We start from the raw sequence: 22,390 nt of genomic DNA, 5'->3' as shown, positions 1-22,390 counted from the left end.
TCATGTGTTTAAGAGAATAATAAAATTAATCTTGGTTATTAAAAAAGCCACCCTGCTGAACAGGCATCAAGCAGGATATTTTGTCCAAAGATTTATTTGCAGTAACTGAGGCATAACAGGTTGCCTGCAAAGCAAGGAGAATCAGAAAACTGGCAGTTACCCTTGCACTAGTTTTCAGACATCAAAATGCTCTCTGTCTTGCACTTAACACAGGAACTGTTATATCTTAAATGGAAATAAAGTAGTGAGGTAATTGCTAATTGAGATAGGATGCTACTTCTGTGAGCCTTACCACAGGTTAAGGCTCCATTGATTTACAGAAGAACTTGAAGGGGATTTGTTTGTAATGCTTACTGCTTGCCCTTGATTCATTTTTTACAGGCTAAGACTTTTTTTCCTCCTTTACCTTAACCTCCCCCACAGAAATAATGAAGAATTGAAATTTTAATGAATATTATTTGAAGTTTGATGTATTTTTCTTTTTTTTCTTATTGTTCTTTATATATTTGCTTATAAAAAAAAAATAAAAATTGTTTTTTTAATTAATTCAGAGGATTTTGCCAGGAGGAACTTGTAGGATACTTTCAAGCACCTGGCAGAGGAGTGAACTTCCTGCAGCTAGTTACTTTGCAGAAATGTAGAGGTGTGAATGGAGCTAAAAGTCATTCTTCTTAAAATAATTTCTTTATTTTTTAATTATTATTATTATTAAACTTACTGTTGGGTTTCTAAGTCCAACATTTTTCAGGAAGGAAGGTTGTGATTGTAGTGAAAAACTTGTTGATCTGACATCTTCCAGCAAGTAAGGAAAACTGGCCATTAATTAATGTTCCTGTCTTAGGCACTAAGCTGGAAAATGGGCCTCTTCCCAAAGATGAACATATAATACTTTAGTTTCCACATCCAGCTTCACACTTTCTGCAGGCTCCAAACAGAAAATATGGCATATTAATAGCTAACTCCTGATACTGTCAGATTTTATTTATTTTTGTTTATTCTGTTATTATTGAAAATTGCTCCAGGCTGCATGCGTATTCCTTCGACTGGCAATACAAAGAAGAAATGCTTGCTGTTTTTCCTTTAGTATACAGTATTCTTTTGCCCAGCTGCAAAAATAATAGAAGTATCCAGACAGTGCTCTAAATTGACTGGCTCATTATCCAAAATACATTATGGTACTAGCATGCACAGTTCAAATAGCACTTTATCATTTCTCATGCGAATCATGAAGTACGTAGGCACTGTATTGTCTATGAAGCTTTCTTCAATTATTCCTTCTTATTCCAATCCACACCCTTCAGTTAGAAAAGCATGAATAATGAGCAACGCAGGGTGACAAGCCATCATAAGAAGAGAAGAGATAAAGATGGAATGACACTTAGTTTCGACAGTACATTCTGTACATAGCATAAATCAGACATAAAGGGGTTTGAAAAAGGCAGAAAAGAACAGAATTAAGATGGAAAAGGCTTATAAATTTCATTGATTTATCTAAATTGAGAAAATTAGTGATTCTAGCAAGGAACAGTTGGGCACAGCTTGTGCATGAAATTTATGCATTAATCCCTTCTATTTGAAAAGTTAGTTCCCTAAGACTTTGCATCTGAAGTCTGAAGAAAACAGTCAGCTTCAGCTCCCAGAATCATGTTATGCCATATTTCAACATGTGTGGGATAGAGGAGCCATCATAGGAACATATAAAGAACTGTCAGTTTCTAAAGGGCAAGAGGCAGCAACTCTGCGTGACGAAGGCATTTCCTAAAATCCCCGAGAGCAAATTTTGCTGCTAGAACAAAAAAAAAATTAACTCTTTAAAAGCACAAGTCAAAATTTACGTGGATTAGAACAGAACTAGATATTAGTGATGTGAAATAAAGCCCATCAGTTTCAGTGTACCTCAAGAAAATGATAAACAGAATTTTGATACCAAAACGTTTCAGCAAATTTCAGTTCTACGTGACCTTTTCAGTGCAGGAACAAAGTGTTAATATGGTAAACAAAAACAGCATATTTATCACTCAAAAATTGTTGCATAGTTACAGAATGTTCCAAAAATGCTTTGTGCAAAATGGAGCCAGATTAAAGCCAATTTCTCAATTCACTTCATAGCTTCCATACCTGATCGATTTCTGACTGAAGAGGTCATGGAGTGAGATGGGGATGTCAAACAAACAACCTTAAAAAGTTTAGTAAATTCTCTCTCAAGGTCAGTTTTGGGAAACTTTCCCTAAAGATTCATTACTTCTGTGATTATAGTGAAAAAACATCTAGAGAAGTCAAACAGGATTTAACAACCACATAATCCCAGAGGATTACAAATCCACGTGCATAAGCGTAAGAACCATGTCATTGCATAACATGAATTGTGAACCTGATCTGCCAGGAAATCTGTTTCTGTAGGTTCTTTACAGCTAATGAGTGAGAGAGGGAGCTCTGTCTTACTTCTAGGACAGTTAGACTGGTTGTCTTCTGGAATTCTCATTTCCTATATAGATTGTTTGATGTTATAAACTCTTGTAAGTCAGTGAGATACAGAAGTTATTTGCATATTGATGTTAGTAGACGATAACATTACTTCTGGTTTTCAGCATTATCACTCTGGCAGCTTGCTCTTAAATTCATTTAACAGTTTTTAGAAGGCTAAAAACACATTCAGCTGACAAGTTTCATTAACAGAAAATTGATAGGATGGCACACATGATCAAAATTTGTGTTTTTGCAATAAACACATCATGGTGTAAAAAGAATATATATATAGTCTGAGTGCAACTAGTATAAAACAAATGCATAAAATAAGTAAAATATATACATTCAAGATCCAAACTTGTTTTTTGCCAATCCAATAAAAAAAAATTTCTTAGAATTGTTCATGGTAATGGGAAATTGTAGATCCCCATACAGTGTGGTACAAACGAGCTAAGGAAAAGCAAAATCCCTTTAAAATATGTAGAAAAACCATGATGCTTGTCAAACTGAAAATGAACTGGGTAGTACTGGATTTCAGAACTGCTTATGTTTGATTTTGACCAGAAAAAAAGTAAGGCAAACATCTTATTAATAAAGCCCATGGCAGCATGGGAGTTTTGTTCAGCTGCAGTTATCTCTGGTGTAATATAAACCCCATCTCCATAATGTAGTTTTTTAAAGTGCTTCAAATGATAAGAAATTAGATGACTTAATTGTATAACTGTGAAGTGCATCATGCATCCCCCTGGCAGAATGTGTATTTCTAAATGGAGAAACAGAAGTAGAATATTTATTTAAATTCTGATCTAAAAAATAGTATTAAATATAATTTTTGTGTGTGTGAGAAAATAAAACAAGCAGTCACAATCAACTATGTTGTGTAAAATAATCAGCGCTATTTTGACTGTAGCTCGAGGTAAGACTCTCTCCCAAGGGATAACACTCATTGAATTCGCCACAAGATGGAGCCCAAGGGACCTGCGAACAGGTTGTTAGCGTTGCTCTCCTGAATCAGATAAAGAACAAAATAGTGCTATCTTTATTATACAGAAAAACCGATTTTATGAGAGACTTCAGTAACAGACAAGGTACTTTTTAATATTAATCCACTCCTGCCTAAAGATGTTTTTCGTTTTGTAGACAACTGTTGTTATACATCGGTGTTTTTTGGCTTCCACTGCTGAGGAAGCAAAACCAAGGCGTTTTCCAGGAAAACAAATGTAGAATTTACATGAAATATGGAAGACAGACTGAAAAGTACACATTGAATAGCAGAAATTTGCTTGGCCTCTGTACGCCTTGTCTCAACAATCTCAGAGAAAATAAATAATGAATGTGCATTCTGCAGGGCTGAGTCTTAATGCTCTCATTCAAAACCACCGTTAAGTGATGGCCAGATCTTGAGGAAACAGGCTCCTGTGCTTTTCATGTTGCAAGTACTTGCATTAGGATAAGACATGACAGGAATACACCCTCCAGATTACCCATTCAATGGAAGTAGAAAATAGGCAGAGGAGCAGTAAGTGCGCTGGGCTCAAGACCAATCCATGTTGTGCATCTTCACTGAATTCACAAATTTAAAACACTTCAGATGAGCTAACTTTTAAAAGGTTTTATCTCACACAAATTTAGAAGTCTGAAGTGAGGCTTATAAGTTGAAGCTATTCACCCTTGTCTTATTTAAGAGTTATTGGAGAGAAATAAGAGTCCCAGACAGGGATTGAGTGATTAATCTGCCTTAGATATCTGTCAGGATACAAGGATCTTCCTCCTGGAATTCTGTGTATTTCTGATCTGGCAATAACAAGGTACACAGTTCAGGATTAATAAAAAAAATATAAAACATACTGCAATAAACATCAGGATAGTTTGTTTCTTACCTCAACAACCCTCCTTAAACCTTTGTTTTCCTCTTTTAAGAGCTCAACATCAAAAGAAAAGAGTGTGCAAAAGAAGAAAGTTATTTACTTTTATTAGTAGTTGACTAAATAGCTATTCTTCTTATATATAGACAGCGGGGCTAATGTAAATATTTAATCTAGAATGCTTAGCATTAAGCTACAAAATCCATGTTTAGAATCCTTTCACTTAATTTTTATTGTACTCATTATTAAGTTAAGGCACAAAAAACTAATGGTGTTAAACTTACATCAATATATTTTTAAACTTACCCAAAATTACATTCTTAACAAGACAATCTAAAACCTGATGTCAGTTAAATCTTCGTAGTCCCTTTAAGGTAAAACTGTGGCAACACTACAATTTTCTGTGTGTATTATTAAATGATAAACCTGGAAAACAATTCACATTGGCAGATCTTGCATAGCATTTCAATTGCAGTTATGATTGTGGTTTCTGTTAAAGTGCAGCAGTAATTTATTCAGCCCCTGCTGCCAATAAAGGAAGACAGCTAAACTAGTTTATAATGATTACTCAACAGCTGTGATTTCTGAGGGAAGTGTGATCTGTGTAATTGGTGGCCCGTGTTGTTCCTATAAGTTAGGTGTAATACATGTATATTAGCATTGTCAGCAACACTTTCAGCTGTCAATCAGCATAATATGATTAAACACATGAATATCCATATAGCACATGGTTAATTGGCTAAAAATTTACCCATGGGACAAATATTCGGTTATTACCCCATACAAAGACATGAATACTCATAGAAATTGTGCTCTTACAAAGTTGTAATCAAAGCAAAAATAAGAGATCAGCAGCAATTCATGAGAAAAAATTATGGCTCAGGATATTCTGCCCCTAGAAGCTAGCCATTAGTCCTCTGATTTAATCACCATATTAATATGGATAGTATATTGGGAAAAGTCCATTTTTTCAAGTGCTAATTGCTTTCTTATTATTTTCCATTCCTAATATGAACTAATCTCTTTTCCGATTTTCTTTTCTAGATTTTGGTTAGGTCATCTCATTGTTGTCTTAATGGCCATTATTTTACATTCATGTAATAATATATATGTCATCCATGGTTATAAATAAAATTCATTCACATTTAAGAAGGAGCTAAAAAAAAAAATGCTCATAGTCAAGATACTTGCATGGAGTCTGGACCCAGGGAATTAGTCTGGCTTCTTTAACAAATAACAGGCATTATGAAATAGACTGAACATCTAAATATTAATAAGTATTAACAACACCTGCAATAGGCACTCCTTTCGGCTCCAATTGCTTATCTGGAATGGTAAACAACACTATTTTTGTAGAAACTAGTGTTAATATTCAGAAAAAGATGTAATCACTCTAACAACCTACATATCTTAATCTGCCTAATTTCACTCAGTTACCCTTTATGTGCCAATAATTTTTTTTTAATATAAAATATGGCCTGAGTTTTGCTATGTTCTACCTTAATTATACGTTAAAAAATATATATATATTACTTAAATAAAGGCTTGTTAAGCATATTCTCCCTGATCTATATGTTCCCATCCCATAATTTCAGAGAAGAGCACATGAAAACGCCAGAAGCTGAGGATATTGAGAGGAAGCTCTTCAGGCCTTTCAACACACGTACCTAAAGATGAAATGCATTAATACAGAACATGTATCTGATCTGCATTTGGCTGAAATTTTATACTTTCCAGCTCCGTCGATGGAAGATGTGTACTCCTGGGATTTTAAGACTTATAGTACTTTAAAGGCATTAGCTTTTACTGCTATCGTATGAGATTGCTGTTTCAACAAGACTTATACTTCCCAGTGCAGTTCTATTGTTTAACTGACAAACTGGGAAACAGAGAAAGATTGGGATCATTACTGATGCTCCCTAAAGGCATGCATCTCAGAATCAAGTAGAAGCAATTCCTCTCATTAAAAAACATTTAAAAATATTGCAAATGTCTGTATTTCTTTGCTAGTTCTATTATATTTACCCCGTGGTAAGGTTTTTTTTCTTCCATTCTCTCTGTGAAGTACTTTTTGTTTTTCCCAGTTATATAAAAGTGTTGAATTTATGTTAAAAATAAATTTAAAAAAAAAAAGTGGCTCTAAAGAATTACAGCAAAATCTCCCAGAACCAAGAGTCATCTCATTCTTCACTATGCAGCCCTAAGGTAAATGACAAATCAAACAGCAAGGACACAAACATGCTAACTGCAGGAAGGCATTTATCTGGTAGTGGAAATAAGGCAGTAGAGACTGTGAGAACAGCCTGCTCACTTTTGGTGAATAGCAGAAATATTAATCTGTTAGAGGTTAATACCCTATACGTTCTAATGGCAGCAATTAATTGTTAATTTTAATGCCAAATCATGGCATTTTTGGGAGTGACGACCTTAGTCACGTACACTATCGCCGTCACTAGTCACAAGACTCATGCTGAAATGATAATCCAAAGAAATCTGTGATGCTGTAGAGACTAAAACAAACACTCTCTGATATTAAACAAGATGGAAAGTACTTTCTGGAAATCTGGTTTCTCTGCTTCCTTTATCTTTAGCAGACTTTGCAGATAAACTCAACAAATCTCTTAGTATGTAATACCTGTCTTGCTAATGTGGCATAGTACTTCCTTAATGGGTAGAAACCTGGACAAATATCATTAAGATATATTTAAAATTAAACAGAAATATAAAATGAACTCTGAAGGAAATTAAGAGATTCTGTAAAGGTAAGGCTTACAGAGCATTCAATTTACAATATTCACATACCAGCTCCCTTTATTTATGTCACTACCACACTCTTCATGCTTTCTTTACTTTGACCCTTCCATAGTGTAACTATTGGCCATATACTGTTGAGGAAATGTCCTAACCTAGAGCAAGGATGAGGGAGAGCATAAACCAGTCTCTTAACAGAACCGTGCTGCAACTAATCTACTTTTTGATGAGTAATTTTTTAGACATATGCTCATTAGGCTGTTTTTTCTGCACAATCGGTCTGCCAGCTGCTTAGCCAGCCAGCAGGAATCAAGGAGGACATAGGCAGATATAAGAGGTCAGGTTTGCTGATCAGGAAAACTTGTGGGAACATTTGATTGGAAGTTTTGCAGAACTGTGTAGGTATGGCACTGAGGGACATGGTCATGGGCATGGTGGTGATGGTTTATGGTTGGACTAGAAGATCTTAGTGGTATTTTCCACCTTCAATGATTCTAAGACTGCTCCCATAAGTGACAATTAGTAGGGAGGCAATAACTTCACAGAGACTCTACTGCTCTTGTACAATGCTAAGTTGTGATGGATCTCTTTGCATTATATTTTTATTGTTTTCCAAAGTTTACGTGATCTAAGGCCTTCTGAACTGTCCAAATATAAGGAATGTATTTTGCTCCGCTTGTCTTTTTGATAACACAGTTGCTCCCCAATCTGAAACCCCTTGCACTTGTCTAGAACAAAACTGTTTCAACCGTAAATTTAGGCACAAATCTTGAGAATTCCATTAATTCATCATTTTGATTGTGATTCCTCATTTGGCCTGGGTTGTTTTTACAGAGTGATGTCACTACTGTGCTCATCTAATGCCCAGTCCAAATCCTGTTAGCCTTTGTGCTTTCTTTAATGGGTGATGAACTAGGTTTGTATTTAGTATAATGGAAAGTAACTATCTTATTTATCATACACAGGTATTTATTCGATAAAAAGTAATTTTCTCAGCTACATAATGTATTAGTATTTTGTTATTCTTCACTAAAATAAATAGTTCTAGTGTTGCTTCCATTTCCTGCACAACATATTATTTCCTTACAGAGTATGCATGCTTGATGATATATTTGTATCTGAACAGCAAATAACTGTTATCCAGATGGAAAATAGCCATGTTGTAATTAAAAAGTATGTCCTTCTTTTAACCTCACCAATTTACCATTCAATAAACCAGAAGATTTCTATTCTGACCCCCTATTTGAAGCTAATTTACAAAAATATGCTGTATATAATTAATACCCTTCTGGCATTCAGAATAGCAGACAAGAGTCAAAGAAAATTCTAAGCAAATGTGAAATACAGCAAAATAACTATTAATCCCAGTTACCAAGATTAATTTAGAATGACATAAAAGAAATTTCAAAAAAGTTTCTGCTGAGCTTAGACCTAGATAGTTTCATTGATCTAATTCAGATGTTATGTAGCTTCAAGTATTTCATCAAAGCTTTTTCTATTCTCATTAGATCTGCATCGGATCCTTTTCCTTCTTTAAGTGTTAAGCAAATAGAGATAAAACAATTACTAAGGACTGACTTTTAAAACATTGTGAAAAACAAGGGGTTATTTATCCAGCTGATAGTGCTGCTAGTTAATAACATCAGAGCAGCTGTTTGAAGAGATATCGTGAGTTTATCTAATCCAATACCCAAAACACTAAGTCTAGGGGAGAGTACAAAAGGAAACAGTCACATAACAGAGTCTCATGATCTCCCATGACCTCATCTCAGACACTTCCTAAGCCAGAAATAGTATTTCATGTTCTAAGTAGATTCTTCTGTAATTTGCCTACTCACTTTTCAAAATGATGAAAATTTTCAACATTCACACATTCTGCAGCGTGGTGTATCAAAGCTTTTCTAGGTACTGTGTAAAGAAATATTATTTAAGCACAAAATTGAATAAAGGTTCACTTTCAGAACAATATAGTACATGAGATGAGGGAGAGCAGCAGAACATAACCTTTAATTTCTCACTCTCTAAATTAAATACCATATAATACGTAATAAAATATTCTGGAAATTCTGAATAGATAATTGACATCTAGTTTTTATCATCACGTTTTCACTGAGTTAATAGTCTGGATATCTGTGTCACAAACAACTATGATACTTTAAAAAAAGAAATAAGATTCTTGGGATTCCATTTTGGGGTTTTGTTTGCTATGTAAGTAGTTCGAATGTCATCTTTGATGAAATAATATGGCACAAATGAAGCTTAATAATAAGCTTAATATTCAACTGACTGAAGTCATGGCATATTTGGCAGAACAAATTATTATTTATGCTAAATTTTAACATAGCTGACATTGTAATTTTTTTTTAATTTGAGATTTTCATTTTTTCATCTCTGATTTGTTTTTTATCTGTATATGTATGCTGTGTTACACCAGAAACAGAAGGCAGGGTGTACCTCTGATCATTATAGGTGATGTTTTTTAATTGTAAGAATAACACTAGTCTGTTATATGTCAGTATACGAGAACCCAAAGTGCAGGATATTTTTATGTTTTCCATGAATTTCCTTTAGTAAACAGAAATTTGTAGCTGTTGAGTGTATCTCATAACACCTTTTGATACAATACAAAGTGAATCATCTTTTCAGATTTCCAACATTTTTGTTGGATACTCAACTACAATGGGATTTGACTAAACTTGTAAGCAAGTATGTCCCTCTAATTTGCATCTTTAATCTACTGCCCCAATAAAATGTTCCATTATTTTTGCTTTATTCTTCATGTCATCTCCAGCCATTGACTCTTCACATCGCAGAGAAAACTTGGATTAAACAGATACTTGACGTAAAATGAAAAGGCTTTGCCCCTTCCAGGAAAGCAAGAAAGCCCCTTGACAGGACAAGGGGAAATTGTTTTAAATTGAAGGAGGGAAGATTTAGGTTGGACATCAGGGGGAAATTCTTTACCAAGAGAGTAGTTAGGTGCTGGAACAGGCTTCTCAGAGAGGCTATGGATGCCCCATCCCTGGAGGTGTTCAAGGCCAGATTGGACGGGCCCCTGGGAAACCCGGTCTAGTATTAGATATGGTGGTTGGCAGCCCTTGCCTGCAGGAAGGGGTTTGGAGCTTGATGATCCTCGAGGTCCCTTCCAACCCGAGCAATTCTATGATTCTATGATTCTATGATAGTGAAAGCAAGTAAAACAGAAATTACTGCTTGTGTGTCTGGGCCTGCAAAGGCAGCTCATCCTGCACTGCTGCATCTTCTCAGACTGTGGCAGACTGATACATACGGGTGGCAGAGCCTTTATGGCCTGAGAAACACCTGCCTTACAAAAGTTAAAAGGAAAAATCCAGATGGCAAGCCAGGCCTAAGCACTGGATTTCCTTCCATAGCACAGCTAATGGTATGGGGCATGGCTTCCTAAGCTTTTACCTCTCTCTCACTGTTCATGCAAACCATTAGTTCAGGTTTTAATTTTATTTAATCTGCTCTTTTCTGAGGAAACAAAAAGAAGTGGAAAGTTTAAGAGATATGGCAGTGAAGCGATGAGGCTTTTTGTTTAGTTGCACCCCACTTATTTTCAGATATTTCTTTCTGCTCCTTGGAGTGTCACTTATACATCTGAAGCGTACTGACCTTACTGCGGGAGGTGTGTTTGTCAGGGCTGACATAAGGTCTGATTTAGTTTGCCTTAGGTGTCACTTTGTCACTCCAACAAGTATTATCAATTTTTTTTTTCCGGTATTGGGCACTTCCAGATTTGAATAACCAACACTGAACTGGGCACCTTGCCTACCAGTGTCACTAACTTAGGTTACAGACATGGTCATTGTTTAGTGCAGGCAGCTCAGCCCACAAAGGACACGTAGAAGTCTGACAGAGGCAGTTGTATCAAGCATCAGCTCAATGAGGATTTTAAAACGTCTATGTTTCTTCAGTGTCCCAGTTAGGTGGCTGAGATGGATAGTATAAAGAAGAATATATAAAGTGTCAAACATTTTAATAGAGAATTAACTGAATGTTAAATGTTCTATCCATTTGCAAATGTCACAAATAAATGCATTAAATCCTGTTTTGTAGTCATAAAAGTATTAAAAGATTTTTGTTGCTTCTAGGCACTTCAGAGAAACCTCACGAACACAGTAAGTATAAAGTTGTTGAAGAATGCTGTTGCTTCAGGTTTTAAGAGAAAGATACTTTTTTACATCTTCAAAGTCTTGGCAGCACAAAATGGGATTCATCAGCAAACGCTCACAGGAAATTTTGACTTTTGAAACTGATGTTCAGTGACAGTCTCTGTAGCGCAGGATCAGGTATGTTTCACAAGCCCCAGCATGTGTGGAAACTCTACTCCGGTTCAGGTTTGGATAAGAACTAACTGTGCCTTCTGTTTCCATGAGGCACTGGCAGAAATCATGAGTGACATAGACCAGGAAGGGTCTGTGCGCTTCCTTGTCCAGGCTCTGATCCATAAAATGGAGGGATTTACCTCCTGCTGTGCTGCGCAGTTTAGACATAGCTGCTATAAATCAGAATGAAATATGTTTTTAGTATTTCCTCTGATATTCCTTTGCTTTCCTTTTTCTATTCCATACTATATTTTCTAATATCAATGTTTTTAAAAGCTGTAAAATTGCATTCAGCTTGTGTATTAATAAAATGTAATATTTATTTCTGTCACTGCTTCACATTGCATGTGGAATCCAGAAAAACTGATCCCAGGATGACAGAGGAATATGAAAAGCTAATTTTTGTTTATGCAGTATATTGAACTTTCTTTTCCATTTGGTGCAATACTGCTTCATTTCTAAAGTAAAAAAAAAAAAAAAAAATAAAAAAAAAAAAAAAAAAAAAAAGCTTCAATATTTTCTACATTAAACATCAAGGAGAAATGATGACAATTTTTTTTTGTATTATTTTGATTTTGAGAAAGATTTTTTAAATCTTTTCTCAAGATTAGCATTTATAAAAATCAAGTCTAATGTTAATACATAATACAAAATAACCTCCTAAAATTATAAAGAGAATCTTTTATTTTTAAAATGTAAAAATGAAAAACCTCTAAAGTAGGGGTTCTTCTTATTTGCAGAGCATGAACATTTTAAACATGAAAAATCAATCTCTCACACTAAGCCAGGTAAGTTTGGTAATTCAATTTCCAGTCACTCCATGCTCAGCTCAGTATGGACCACTGTGGTCTGCAAAACTTAGAGGCTTGAGTTACGTGCTTGTGAGATTTTGTTGTGTGACTGGGGCTTTGGTCCTCATTGTACTTTTTGAGGAGGAAGACAGAGACCTACAATCTGTCTGCTGTAAAGAAACAAGACTGACAGCATATCTCATCTATTGCTCTGCATGTATTAGCTCCATGTGATCTGGCTGAAGGCTGTATGGCCATTGCGTTGGTGTCTAATGAACAATTTTGGTAGTGCTGATGTTTAAATTTCACATAAAAAATGAGTCACGAATAAATAATCAAATAAACCCCTTAAAACCTTGTTCAATGGTGACCAAAAAGCCTTGTTTTTCATCTTTTTCTTTTCCTAATTTTTTTTTTTTTTTTTTGGGGGGGGGGATTATTTGTAAGATAACAATTTTTTTTCCTGTACTTTTACTTCTCTTTTGTTTTTATAATACGGTGTCCAAATTGCAAGTTAAATATTTCATGGACAGTTTGACAGTTTTCTACAAGACTTTAACAACTGATTTAGTTATACTGCTGTTTTTGAGTCAACAGGACAAAAAAAAGGAATGTTCCTCACTCCAGCCTTTAAAGGCACACACCAAGAAATGTTGCCTCCTTGTCCACCTTTCAGATATTAAGAGCTAGCAGATGTTTTAGCCAGCAGACAGGAGTGGGTGAGCTTGGCTGAGGCGGACATGCCCTGGTGAAAAAGTCACCTTGTCTGGCACTGCATGTGATGGCAGGGGTCTTAATGCCCATTTTTGTGTCACCCAGGCAAGCAGCACAACAGTTTCCCTACCCACCAAAATGGAACCAGCTCTATCTGCACAACTAGCTTTTTTTTGATCGAGATATTAGCACTTAACTGAATTTCCATTGTAAGGCACTTGCAAACATCAGAGCATCTTATCATAGCCTGTACATCTGACTGATGAGCTGTTTGCTCTGGTATAGTAAATTCCAGATTAAAGCCTTTGGAATTTGAAAATAATAATAATAATAATAAAAAAAAAAAACAAACAAACAAACAAACAAAAAGACTTTCTACATTTCCTTTATCGTAAAAAATTTCCAGTGATTAACAGTTCCTTTGGAGAGCATTGGCTCTTCTGAACTGCAGATGATGACTGCAAGTATTAATCTGCCAACACAGGTGGTAATAATGCTTCTGCCTGCCAATGAGAGCTCTTGAGTTTGCAGCTGAATTACAAAAGCCTCATTCTGTACAAAGCAGCGGCCTCCTTTTTCACCTTGATACAGAGCAGCTTCAAACTATTATTCTTATGTCTGCTGTCATCAGTTTTAGAAGTGTCACATGACCGAGTAACTAGAGAATCTCAGAAAATAGAGTGATTCTATAGGGAAATTAAAAAGTGTTTAGGGGATGTGCAGAAGCAGGTAAAGCGAGAGGATTCTTTCCTACTGTAAATCATCTAAAGCTACCTGAAATACACAGAAATATTTACAGCTTTGTATTTTTCCTATTTAAATTAGATGTCCCCCCCAAAAAATGAATATTAATGCTGGTAGTACTGCGCAGAAGTGCTGCAGAGAAAATTTAAAAAGTCTCTTGTATTTTAAATTTTTTTTTATAATTCTGAATATTTCACAAATGATAATATTTTGGAATTTTTGTATCTTTATGAAGTCATCAAATTTTTAATGTTACTGTTGGAGTCCTCATGATATAATAATAAAAGAATTAAATGAGGTATAAAATATCTATGATAAAAGGCTGAAGCATTTCTTCTATTTTGGTCAAACGTAGTTCTTTTCACTGCTTTTCTCCACATGGAAAGTTTAGTAAACTGATATGATTTTGTGAAAATTCTTGATTTCTTGAAGAGTGTTCCCTTGTAGAGACTGTAAATTCTTAAGTTTTGCTAATTTGCTCATTTGGTTTCCTTCTACTTATGACCGGTTGTTGGACACAGACAAAAAGCCATACAGTCACCATCTGGAGATCTGCCAGGAAAAGGGGAGATGCAGCCTTCATGGTGCTCTCCAGTGGAATCAGAAGATCAATAGTTGCTGTACAGTTAAGTTGCAGAGTAGATAGGTGAACAAATACCAAAGAATTACTGCATTTATCTCCAGATGAATGCACGTTATTAGGCCCATTCAGGACACACTATTTTCAGAAATGAGTTTGCTTTGAAAAGAAAGTCCTTCTCATACTTTTAGATGAATGAGACATGCCATCCACTCACAGATTTGGTTTGTAGATTCCTACAGTTATAGGGCAAGCATTGGTGTAAATTCTCATCAGAATTAGAAAAAGAAAGAATATCCAATCTAGTGTTAAAGAGAGCAGGGATAATGTCCAAATAAAGAGAAGCTACAAAGAAGCTACACACATTCTGAGTTTTACTTGTCATTAATCCAGTGAAGAGTAAAAGGTTTATGTATAAAGTCACCAATCTTTGGGTTGTTTTTCCATTTGTTTTGTTTATAAGTGTATAGAAAACTCAATATCCTAACCTCAATAAGTGAATATGTGAACTAATTAATATGTTAAAGGTCCTCAAAGAGCAGAAAGAGAATACCTGATCTCAGCAAGTTGCTGCTTGTGCTATAAAAACATTTCCACTTTCACAGGCAGCCATGAAACAGAGATGAGATTTTTAATTCACTGCATTCATAACAATAGCTGAGTAAGGGGAAAAAAAAAGCTCTAAACTTAATACGGGTGAACAGAAATTAAATCACCACCCACCAGATGACAACTGTAAAGCACAGCAGTGCAAAGCTTTTTCTTTATTTCCAAAGAATAGAAAAGATCAACCGAAATTGAGCTTTACTTTTCCCTGTATTTTCTCCCCTCAATACTTCCCTACAAAAAGCACAGACTGCAGAAATGAGACTGCTTCTCTGTCTGTTACCACATGATAAAATGGCAATAGCCCTGTTTATCCTGTTTGGCATGTGTATAGCTCTGGGAATCTCAGAGAGTTAAGTTAAAAATAAATGGATGCAGAGAAGCAGATGAACTTGCTCTCTACCCTCAGGAGGAAAAAACAAAGAAGTTATGTAAAAGTTACACTCTAAATTCCATTCTACATACTTAGAGTGCAGACTGGGGTCTAGTATCCACCTTATACATTTAGAGTCTACAGAAACTGCTCCCACAAAAAAGAAGTAGATCTTAATGTTGACCATAAGGGTGCACTGGTAGAGAGGTAACACGGCGATTCACAGGCAGTTCCTTTCCGCCTATCTCTGGTGCTTTCTCCCATGTTAAAGGACATTTGGCAGGTTGGAAACACTGCTCCTGCTCAAGAGTCAAGAAGTTTTGTGCATGCACAGACTATGTACAGACAGCAGTATTTCTAGTCAGCTAGTGCTCAGATTAGTTGTATGTCTTTAGGGGACAAGATAGCTCTATCCAAGCTGACCTGTTTCAGCTTGAATCTGATACCCAGCAGAGGTCTTGAGAGAAAGAGAAGGGCCAGAAGCTTGTGGCTGTAAATGCCTCCATCAGAGAGGAAGTGGAAATATATTCTGAATATGTCTAAAATAATGTCTTAAATAGTGTTGTGTGTGAATGTGGAAAAATAGGTGTTAAGAAAGACTTTTAAATTCAGATATGGGTAAAGTGAGAAAGTGGGAGCAGAGCTTTTAGAAGATCAGAAAGAGGAATGTTCAAGTCATTGGGTAGAGATCTGAAAACAAATGTTACAATTCTCACCTGACTTGCCTTATTCCTGAAGTTTCACCACCTGCTTGCCTGTAGGACATCTGCTCAGGTCTGGAGGCTGATGTTGACATGTGCCTGTGTCACCTGAGAGCCGTGCCGAGCGAGGCCACAGGCAGTTCAGAAGTCTGTGGGGTTGGGCAGCTTTTCTCATGAAACTAGCAGAAACTCAGGTCTTCTGTAAGGTTTCGTGACAGATATCCTGCTAGGTCTAAGTAAGCTAAGCCAGTATTATGTGAACTGTCATTCATATTCACACTGCCCTGGATGGATGTGCCTGTGTGAGTTAACATGTTCTTGAGGGTCTCCATACGTTTCCTGTGTTCAAATTGTAGATGTATAAGTCAATGTTTGTGCCTAGGCAACGTCTGAGTTTTCAGGGTCATATAGTATCTAACTGTTGAACTTAGGAATCAGGGCAAGGTCCACAAAGTTATATTAGTTGTATAATAGAAATACAGTTTCCATCTTAATGCCTACTTGAAAGACATTAACAGGTGTGTGGCTGTTATCTGGTGACAAGCATTAGTCCCACTAATTTATTTTTCCGTTGTGTATGATCTCACCACATAGCCAGAACTCACAATGCATGCATGCATGCTCTTTTACGATACTATTGTGAGATAGTGATGACAAAGGCATGCATTTATTTTGCCACTGTGAACCATAAATATAATATGTTTAGAAATGTTTTTCCAGTTATATGTACCTGTGCTAACACAGTATGAATTTCTAACTTTTATGCTGCTTTCACAATACAGAGGAGAAAATTAAACAACAAAAGACAGCTCCCACTGAGAAATCAGGTAGGAACAAGTCATTATTTCCTGTTTTAGGGGGGCTGTGAGTGTGGGGAGCATTAAACACTATTCATAATTCTTCCAATGTCATACACTTACATTACAGTCATTTTTTTATGATATTTTGAAATATGTGGCTGAAAATAGTTCTTTGTGCAAATCTAGCAGAATGGCAAATGCAAATGCAGTTCCAACAGTCTTTCCAATGACAATGCCAGGCTGAGGTGTTTCAGCTCTGTGCTGATTTTTCCTCCTGTGCCAGAGATGGGATAATGGAATGGAGTGGAGCTGTGAATCAGAACTCTCCCAAGTTTATCTCCAGTGCAAATCACTGATTTTTTATTATTATTATTTTTTCCCCAAGCTCAGAACCTTCCTGTGACTGAATTTACAGCACAGAGAACTGCACATGCAGGAAATGACGTAGGAGGATGAATCACCAGGTGGTTTAGGAACTTGAATGCATCTCAATCTGGCTTTCTCATGGAAAAACTGATTTTGGAAATAACTTATAGGTCTTACTTATAGGCCTTTGGGTCCTTGTAGATTTTGTGATAATAATGGTTCAAGCAACATTAACTTGTGTAGAAGCGCTGGAGTGTCACTCAAGCAATTAGAACATTCTCGTAATTTCTCACGGATTACACAATTTTTTTTTTTTTTTTTTGAAGATTTTAACTAGATATCGGCCTATATTTCTACTAGGAGCATTCTTTACTCCAAAATCAATGAAAAGTTGCCAAATCTCAGACAATTATGTAAAATCAACAGATGGTGTTGGTATGATGTGATGATTGTTGTAGTGATGATAATGAATTTTCTCAATAAAATAAAATGCCATTTTATTTTAAGCTGAATAGTGCAATTTGCTACCTCATTTCCATTCTCATTTGGTATGTAGTTTTCCTTCACTTCAGTAGCAGAATAGATTCTGTACTGAATAGTATTGTTCTGTCTCTAATTGTGAACGTTCACATAACCTGATGGTTATATTGCTTTCTGTAAGAACTCACATGTTAATCAATCATTTTAACATGAAGTGATATTTTGTAGCACTATATAACCAGGAAAGTTTTGATAGTTTTTATCTAACCATAAACTGCTGTAGCTTGTTCAAAACCATGAACAATGTTTCTGTTAATAGAGTTGGAGAAATGGCCTCAATATATTTCTAACCAGAATGTTTTACAAATTAGCAATAGGCAAACAAGTAGGTTGTGGCATTATTTCAACAAGAGCAGTTAGATAGAGGAACTTGCAAAGGTCTATGTATGTTAAAGACTATCTGCATTTTAGCGGCTTGAATGCTGTACATGTTTACCTTAGTGGGGAAAGCTAAGAAAAAATGAGAATCATGATATGATAAGAATATTTGAATATTAAAATGGCAAGGAAATCTTTTTTATATCTAAATGCTACAGTTCACCTTCTTTTGTCTTCTGTAGTCCAGGCAAAGCCAGCAAGTACGTGGTACCTACCTTGATCAGAAAAATTCCTGTAATATAGCTGGATATGTGTGAATACATGGAAACTTTCCCTTAATACTTCCTTGTTTTGCTTTAAATTATTGTGTATTTATCCACCTTCCTCTCCCCCCGCCTTCCCCTATGTCTTTGAGTATTTTCATTTAACATATTGTCTTGTCATTGCTCTTTCCTGGTCTAATAATACAGGTATTAATACAGTAGTGATAAGCTTTTTAAATTTCATTGTTAAGAATTAAATGCTTTTAATTAATGCTACTGATTAAGAAAAAAAATCACTGCATTGTTTTCCTACTCATATGAATACAGTATTTCTAATGCGACTAAATCTAGCAATTTTCTCCATCAAGAACTGAAAAGCCCATGCACTAACTTAGTATGCAGCCTGCATGTTAAATTTCTGTATCTTTCATACCTTCAGCATGCAAATATAAACTGCAAAAGTTAAAAAAAAAAAAAAATAGAATGATTGTGTTCCCATAAACCTCCACTCCTAGGAAAAGCCTAAACTTGAGAAAAATATCACTCTCTGTAGACATAATTTTTAATTCAAACCTCATAAAGCTTTAAATTCCTTATCTTGTCTAAATCTTAGCATTTCCTGGAATATATGTTCACCTCCAATCATACTTTCTAGGTGTTCAGTTATTCATCAAATGGCAGAAGTGATGAAACACATTGCTCTTTTTTTAGAGGCTACTCACATTTTAAACATTTGCACTTTATAACACTCATTGCATCCTACTTGTTGCTCAGAAAGAAACCTAGATACAAGGCCATCATAATAGTCCATTGATTCCTCAACTCTAAAATATACCACGGCCCCTATTTTTCATACATACAGCTTAGCTGCTACTATGCTACAAAATCTGGTTTGTTGGTATTGTTTTTTTTTTGTTTTGTTTTGTTTTTTTAATTCCTTTTAAATAGACATAGCTTTGATACAGATTACATAGTGCTAGACCCTTTTATCATCCTTTCTATTTCTAGCAATCTTACACCAAATCTCATTATTTTCTATAATAATCATGATATTAAAAAAAGGAGGAAAAAAGTGCGTGGCCTGCAAAGCACTGCTAGTTCTCTAATTTCCCACAGCAATATACAGTTTATTCATACAGAATGGGATGTCTTCAAAGCTTTGGGAATTCAATGGTATTATTTCTGACTCAGCATAAAGGTTGAGCGAAAGGTTTCTGGGTATGGTTTGTATTCTCCTTCCAAATAACAAGGTTGGAGAGTGGATATAAATTGCACTTCAGAAATTAAGGGGAATCCTTTTCTAAACTGACTTTTTCCTTAATATGTGTGCATAGCTCCCACTAAAATTAATTGCAGCCATTTATGTGAAGCCATGTGCAATACTACTGAAGTTCATAATTTTGTAGCAGATTCCTTAGAGGATAATCTGTTAGCAAGTAGTCATTTGGCTTCTTTCCAAAGTAACTGCATGTAGCAATAGAAAATTAACTGTTTTTCCTGAAAAGTATACATGCAGTCCTTCTTAATTAAAAAAAAAAAAAAAAAAAAAAAAAAAAAAAAAAAAAAAGACACAACATAACCTAGAAACATGACAATTTTGTTATGCTCTTTCTTTTGTCTAGAGCATGAAGCAGTCAGGCATGAAAAAGATGTTCCACATACAAAGCCAGGTAGGCACTCCTGCATTTTATGTGTTTATTACTTTTGAAACTGTTTTTTAAACAAATAGGAAAATATAATTGCATATGACAAATGTCAGAATGAACAAAATCATGGTCCTGTGAGGTATTTTGCAGCATAGAACATCTTTTACGTGTCATACCATAGCAAACCTAGCACAGTAATTATTTACAATGCCTTTTGTCATTTTCTGAAGATATATATATACATATCTCAAAGGTCTATTTTCTGTTTTGTAATTCCACTGGCATCAAAGAAGCTATGCTGATGAAGAATTTGAACCATTGTTTTAAGATGTTTATTTTAAATGGCTTCATTTTGGGAATTATTTGTTGGTATCTGCCTTTTATTTGGACTTTACAGCCTTCCTGCATGATTTAATTCCTCAGCAACATCAGCAATTTAGTTTTCCATACTAGTAATATGTTCAGATCATGTCAGTTCATGACCTGGCAACAGCCACGGTTCGTGGTAACTGTCCCTGCACATCATAATTCCTTTGCAACCTCTCCTGCATAAGATAGAGCAAAATTACTGCAATTATAGGAAGCTGCATAGTTCAGTTTTGAGGTGAAGCAGTCACCAAGGGTTTAACAAGTCCTCTCTACTCTTCTCAGTGTAAGGAAATAAGTGAAGAAACAAAGTTATTATTGATCATATTATTCATCCTTTATATAGCATAGTGACTACCACGTGCAGAGAAAAATATGCCTACTATTATTATCCATCATTAGTTTGTTTTTAATTACAGTACAATTACTAAATTTTTTCAATATTCAGTAAATACAAAGTACAAATAAAGCAGTTCTCCAGCATGGAAATGTTATGCTGCATCTCACTGTTCTGAACATTTTTCTTCTTTTTTATTCCCAGTCAAACTGAAAACAACTGCAAGTATGTGCCATGCCTTGGTTTCTATGCAATATAAACCTGTTTTTCAGATGCATGTTGTCTCAATTCACATTTTTGTAATTTTTTCTTTTTAGTTATTAGTATTTTCTTGTTTATACTAATTATATGCTTACATTGTCCTTAGTCTGCTTAGTAACATCTGAGTACATCAAAACACATTTGCAATAAAATGCTGTGAAGTGGCAGTATTCAAATTCTGAAATTTTTACTATTTATAACAGTAAAGGAAATTATGCTAGGTGCATAATTGATGTTCTGGTGATTTTAGATGAGTGTAGGTACATAATGTAACTTTATGTAAATTTATCTTTTTCTAAAATCACAATATAGTAACTGAATTAGAAAATCTTTACAGAACTTCTTTTGTGCTTTGGAGATGATTTATTTCATGAATATAATAAACATATTTTATTGGCCTTGTTCTAATACTTTTTTCACCTTAATAAAAAATAACTAAAATTAAATTGAAGAAAAGAGTATTCAAGGGAAATATTTTGCATAACAAAGATTCCACTGAGAACATTTGATAATGTCTTTGTAAGGTCATTAAGACTTCTGAATGTCTGAAGGCTGTAATCTATGCTTATTGTGGCTAGTAATTACATGTTACATATGTCAAATCATGATCAGACGACAATCAGAAGGGCAATGTTTACACTTCCCACTTTGAATTGTGAGTGTTGTAAAGTATGCACCTTCACTGTTCAATTAGTTGGAGTCTCCTTAGGATAGAATCTTGGATTTCTTTCTTGAATTTTGTCTGGCACATCAAGACCAAACCATGTGCTATTCTGATGTTAAGTAATCTATAAAGAGTACACAAATGTAAGACTAAGCCCCTTGTGGCACAGTCCTCTTCCTGTTTCAGAAGTTGACAATATGGCAAAGCAAGCTGGTTCTATTAAGATTCATAAATTAATCTCCTACATTAGATGCTGTAGGTTAGACAAGACAAATAACTGCTTTTATACAATGTAAAAAGACATAGTGCTGATCTGGATCACATCTCTAAGAGGAAATAGGGAACATGAAGCATCTGAAATGTGCCTCTGCAGAAGGATCTCCTGCAATCCTAAATACTAGTGTTAAGCATTTACGTCATCATTAAAAAGTTGTCATGTCCCATGAAGCTATGTGTATTGTCTTTTGGCAGTTGTTTTTACGTATTTTTTTCTTTTTGCCCATATTTTAGGTATTCTTTTCTTTGTTTAATTCTATTACTCAAATTTGTTCAGTTTTATGTCCAGTGGAACTATCTTCTGTACTAGTTTGTACAATAGACCTACTGATGATACTCTCTTCTGTTACAGAAGCATCAGAAATTAACTCATGCTTTCCACAGTAACAATCTTTTAACCAAAAATCACTGCCTATATGGCTATTATATCAAAAACTGTATCACCTGACATATTTGGAATATAATGAACAGCCAAGATATTTTCTCTTGACCTTTGCAGATATTTGTACTACAGTCTTGGAATTATATTCTGCTGCTTCAAATGATTATAAAGGTTAACAATGATTAAAGAAAGAAAGAAAGAAAGAAAGAAAGAAAGAAAGAAAGAAAGAAA

The 22,390-nt window shown here is 35.1% G+C and overlaps 1 protein-coding gene across 1 annotated transcript in view; it reads left to right on the top strand.

Moving 5' to 3' along the window:
- The window catches only part of TRDN (triadin), a 206,521-nt gene that overhangs the window by 167,051 nt on the left and 17,080 nt on the right, over positions 1-22,390 (top strand). The window contains 6 exon segments of the mRNA XM_042827318.1: positions 11,198-11,224; positions 12,172-12,219; positions 16,723-16,767; positions 18,207-18,224; positions 19,850-19,897; positions 20,781-20,801. Of these exon segments, the coding sequence (XP_042683252.1) occupies positions 11,198-11,224; positions 12,172-12,219; positions 16,723-16,767; positions 18,207-18,224; positions 19,850-19,897; positions 20,781-20,801 (207 nt within the window).

Source organism: Centrocercus urophasianus, unplaced genomic scaffold, assembly GCF_019232065.1.
Source record: "Centrocercus urophasianus isolate 14NV4802_14NV808 unplaced genomic scaffold, USGS_Curo_1.0 seq_10, whole genome shotgun sequence".
Taxonomy (NCBI): Eukaryota; Metazoa; Chordata; class Aves; order Galliformes; family Phasianidae; genus Centrocercus; species Centrocercus urophasianus.
This window is presented reverse-complemented; position numbering and strand designations above follow the sequence as displayed.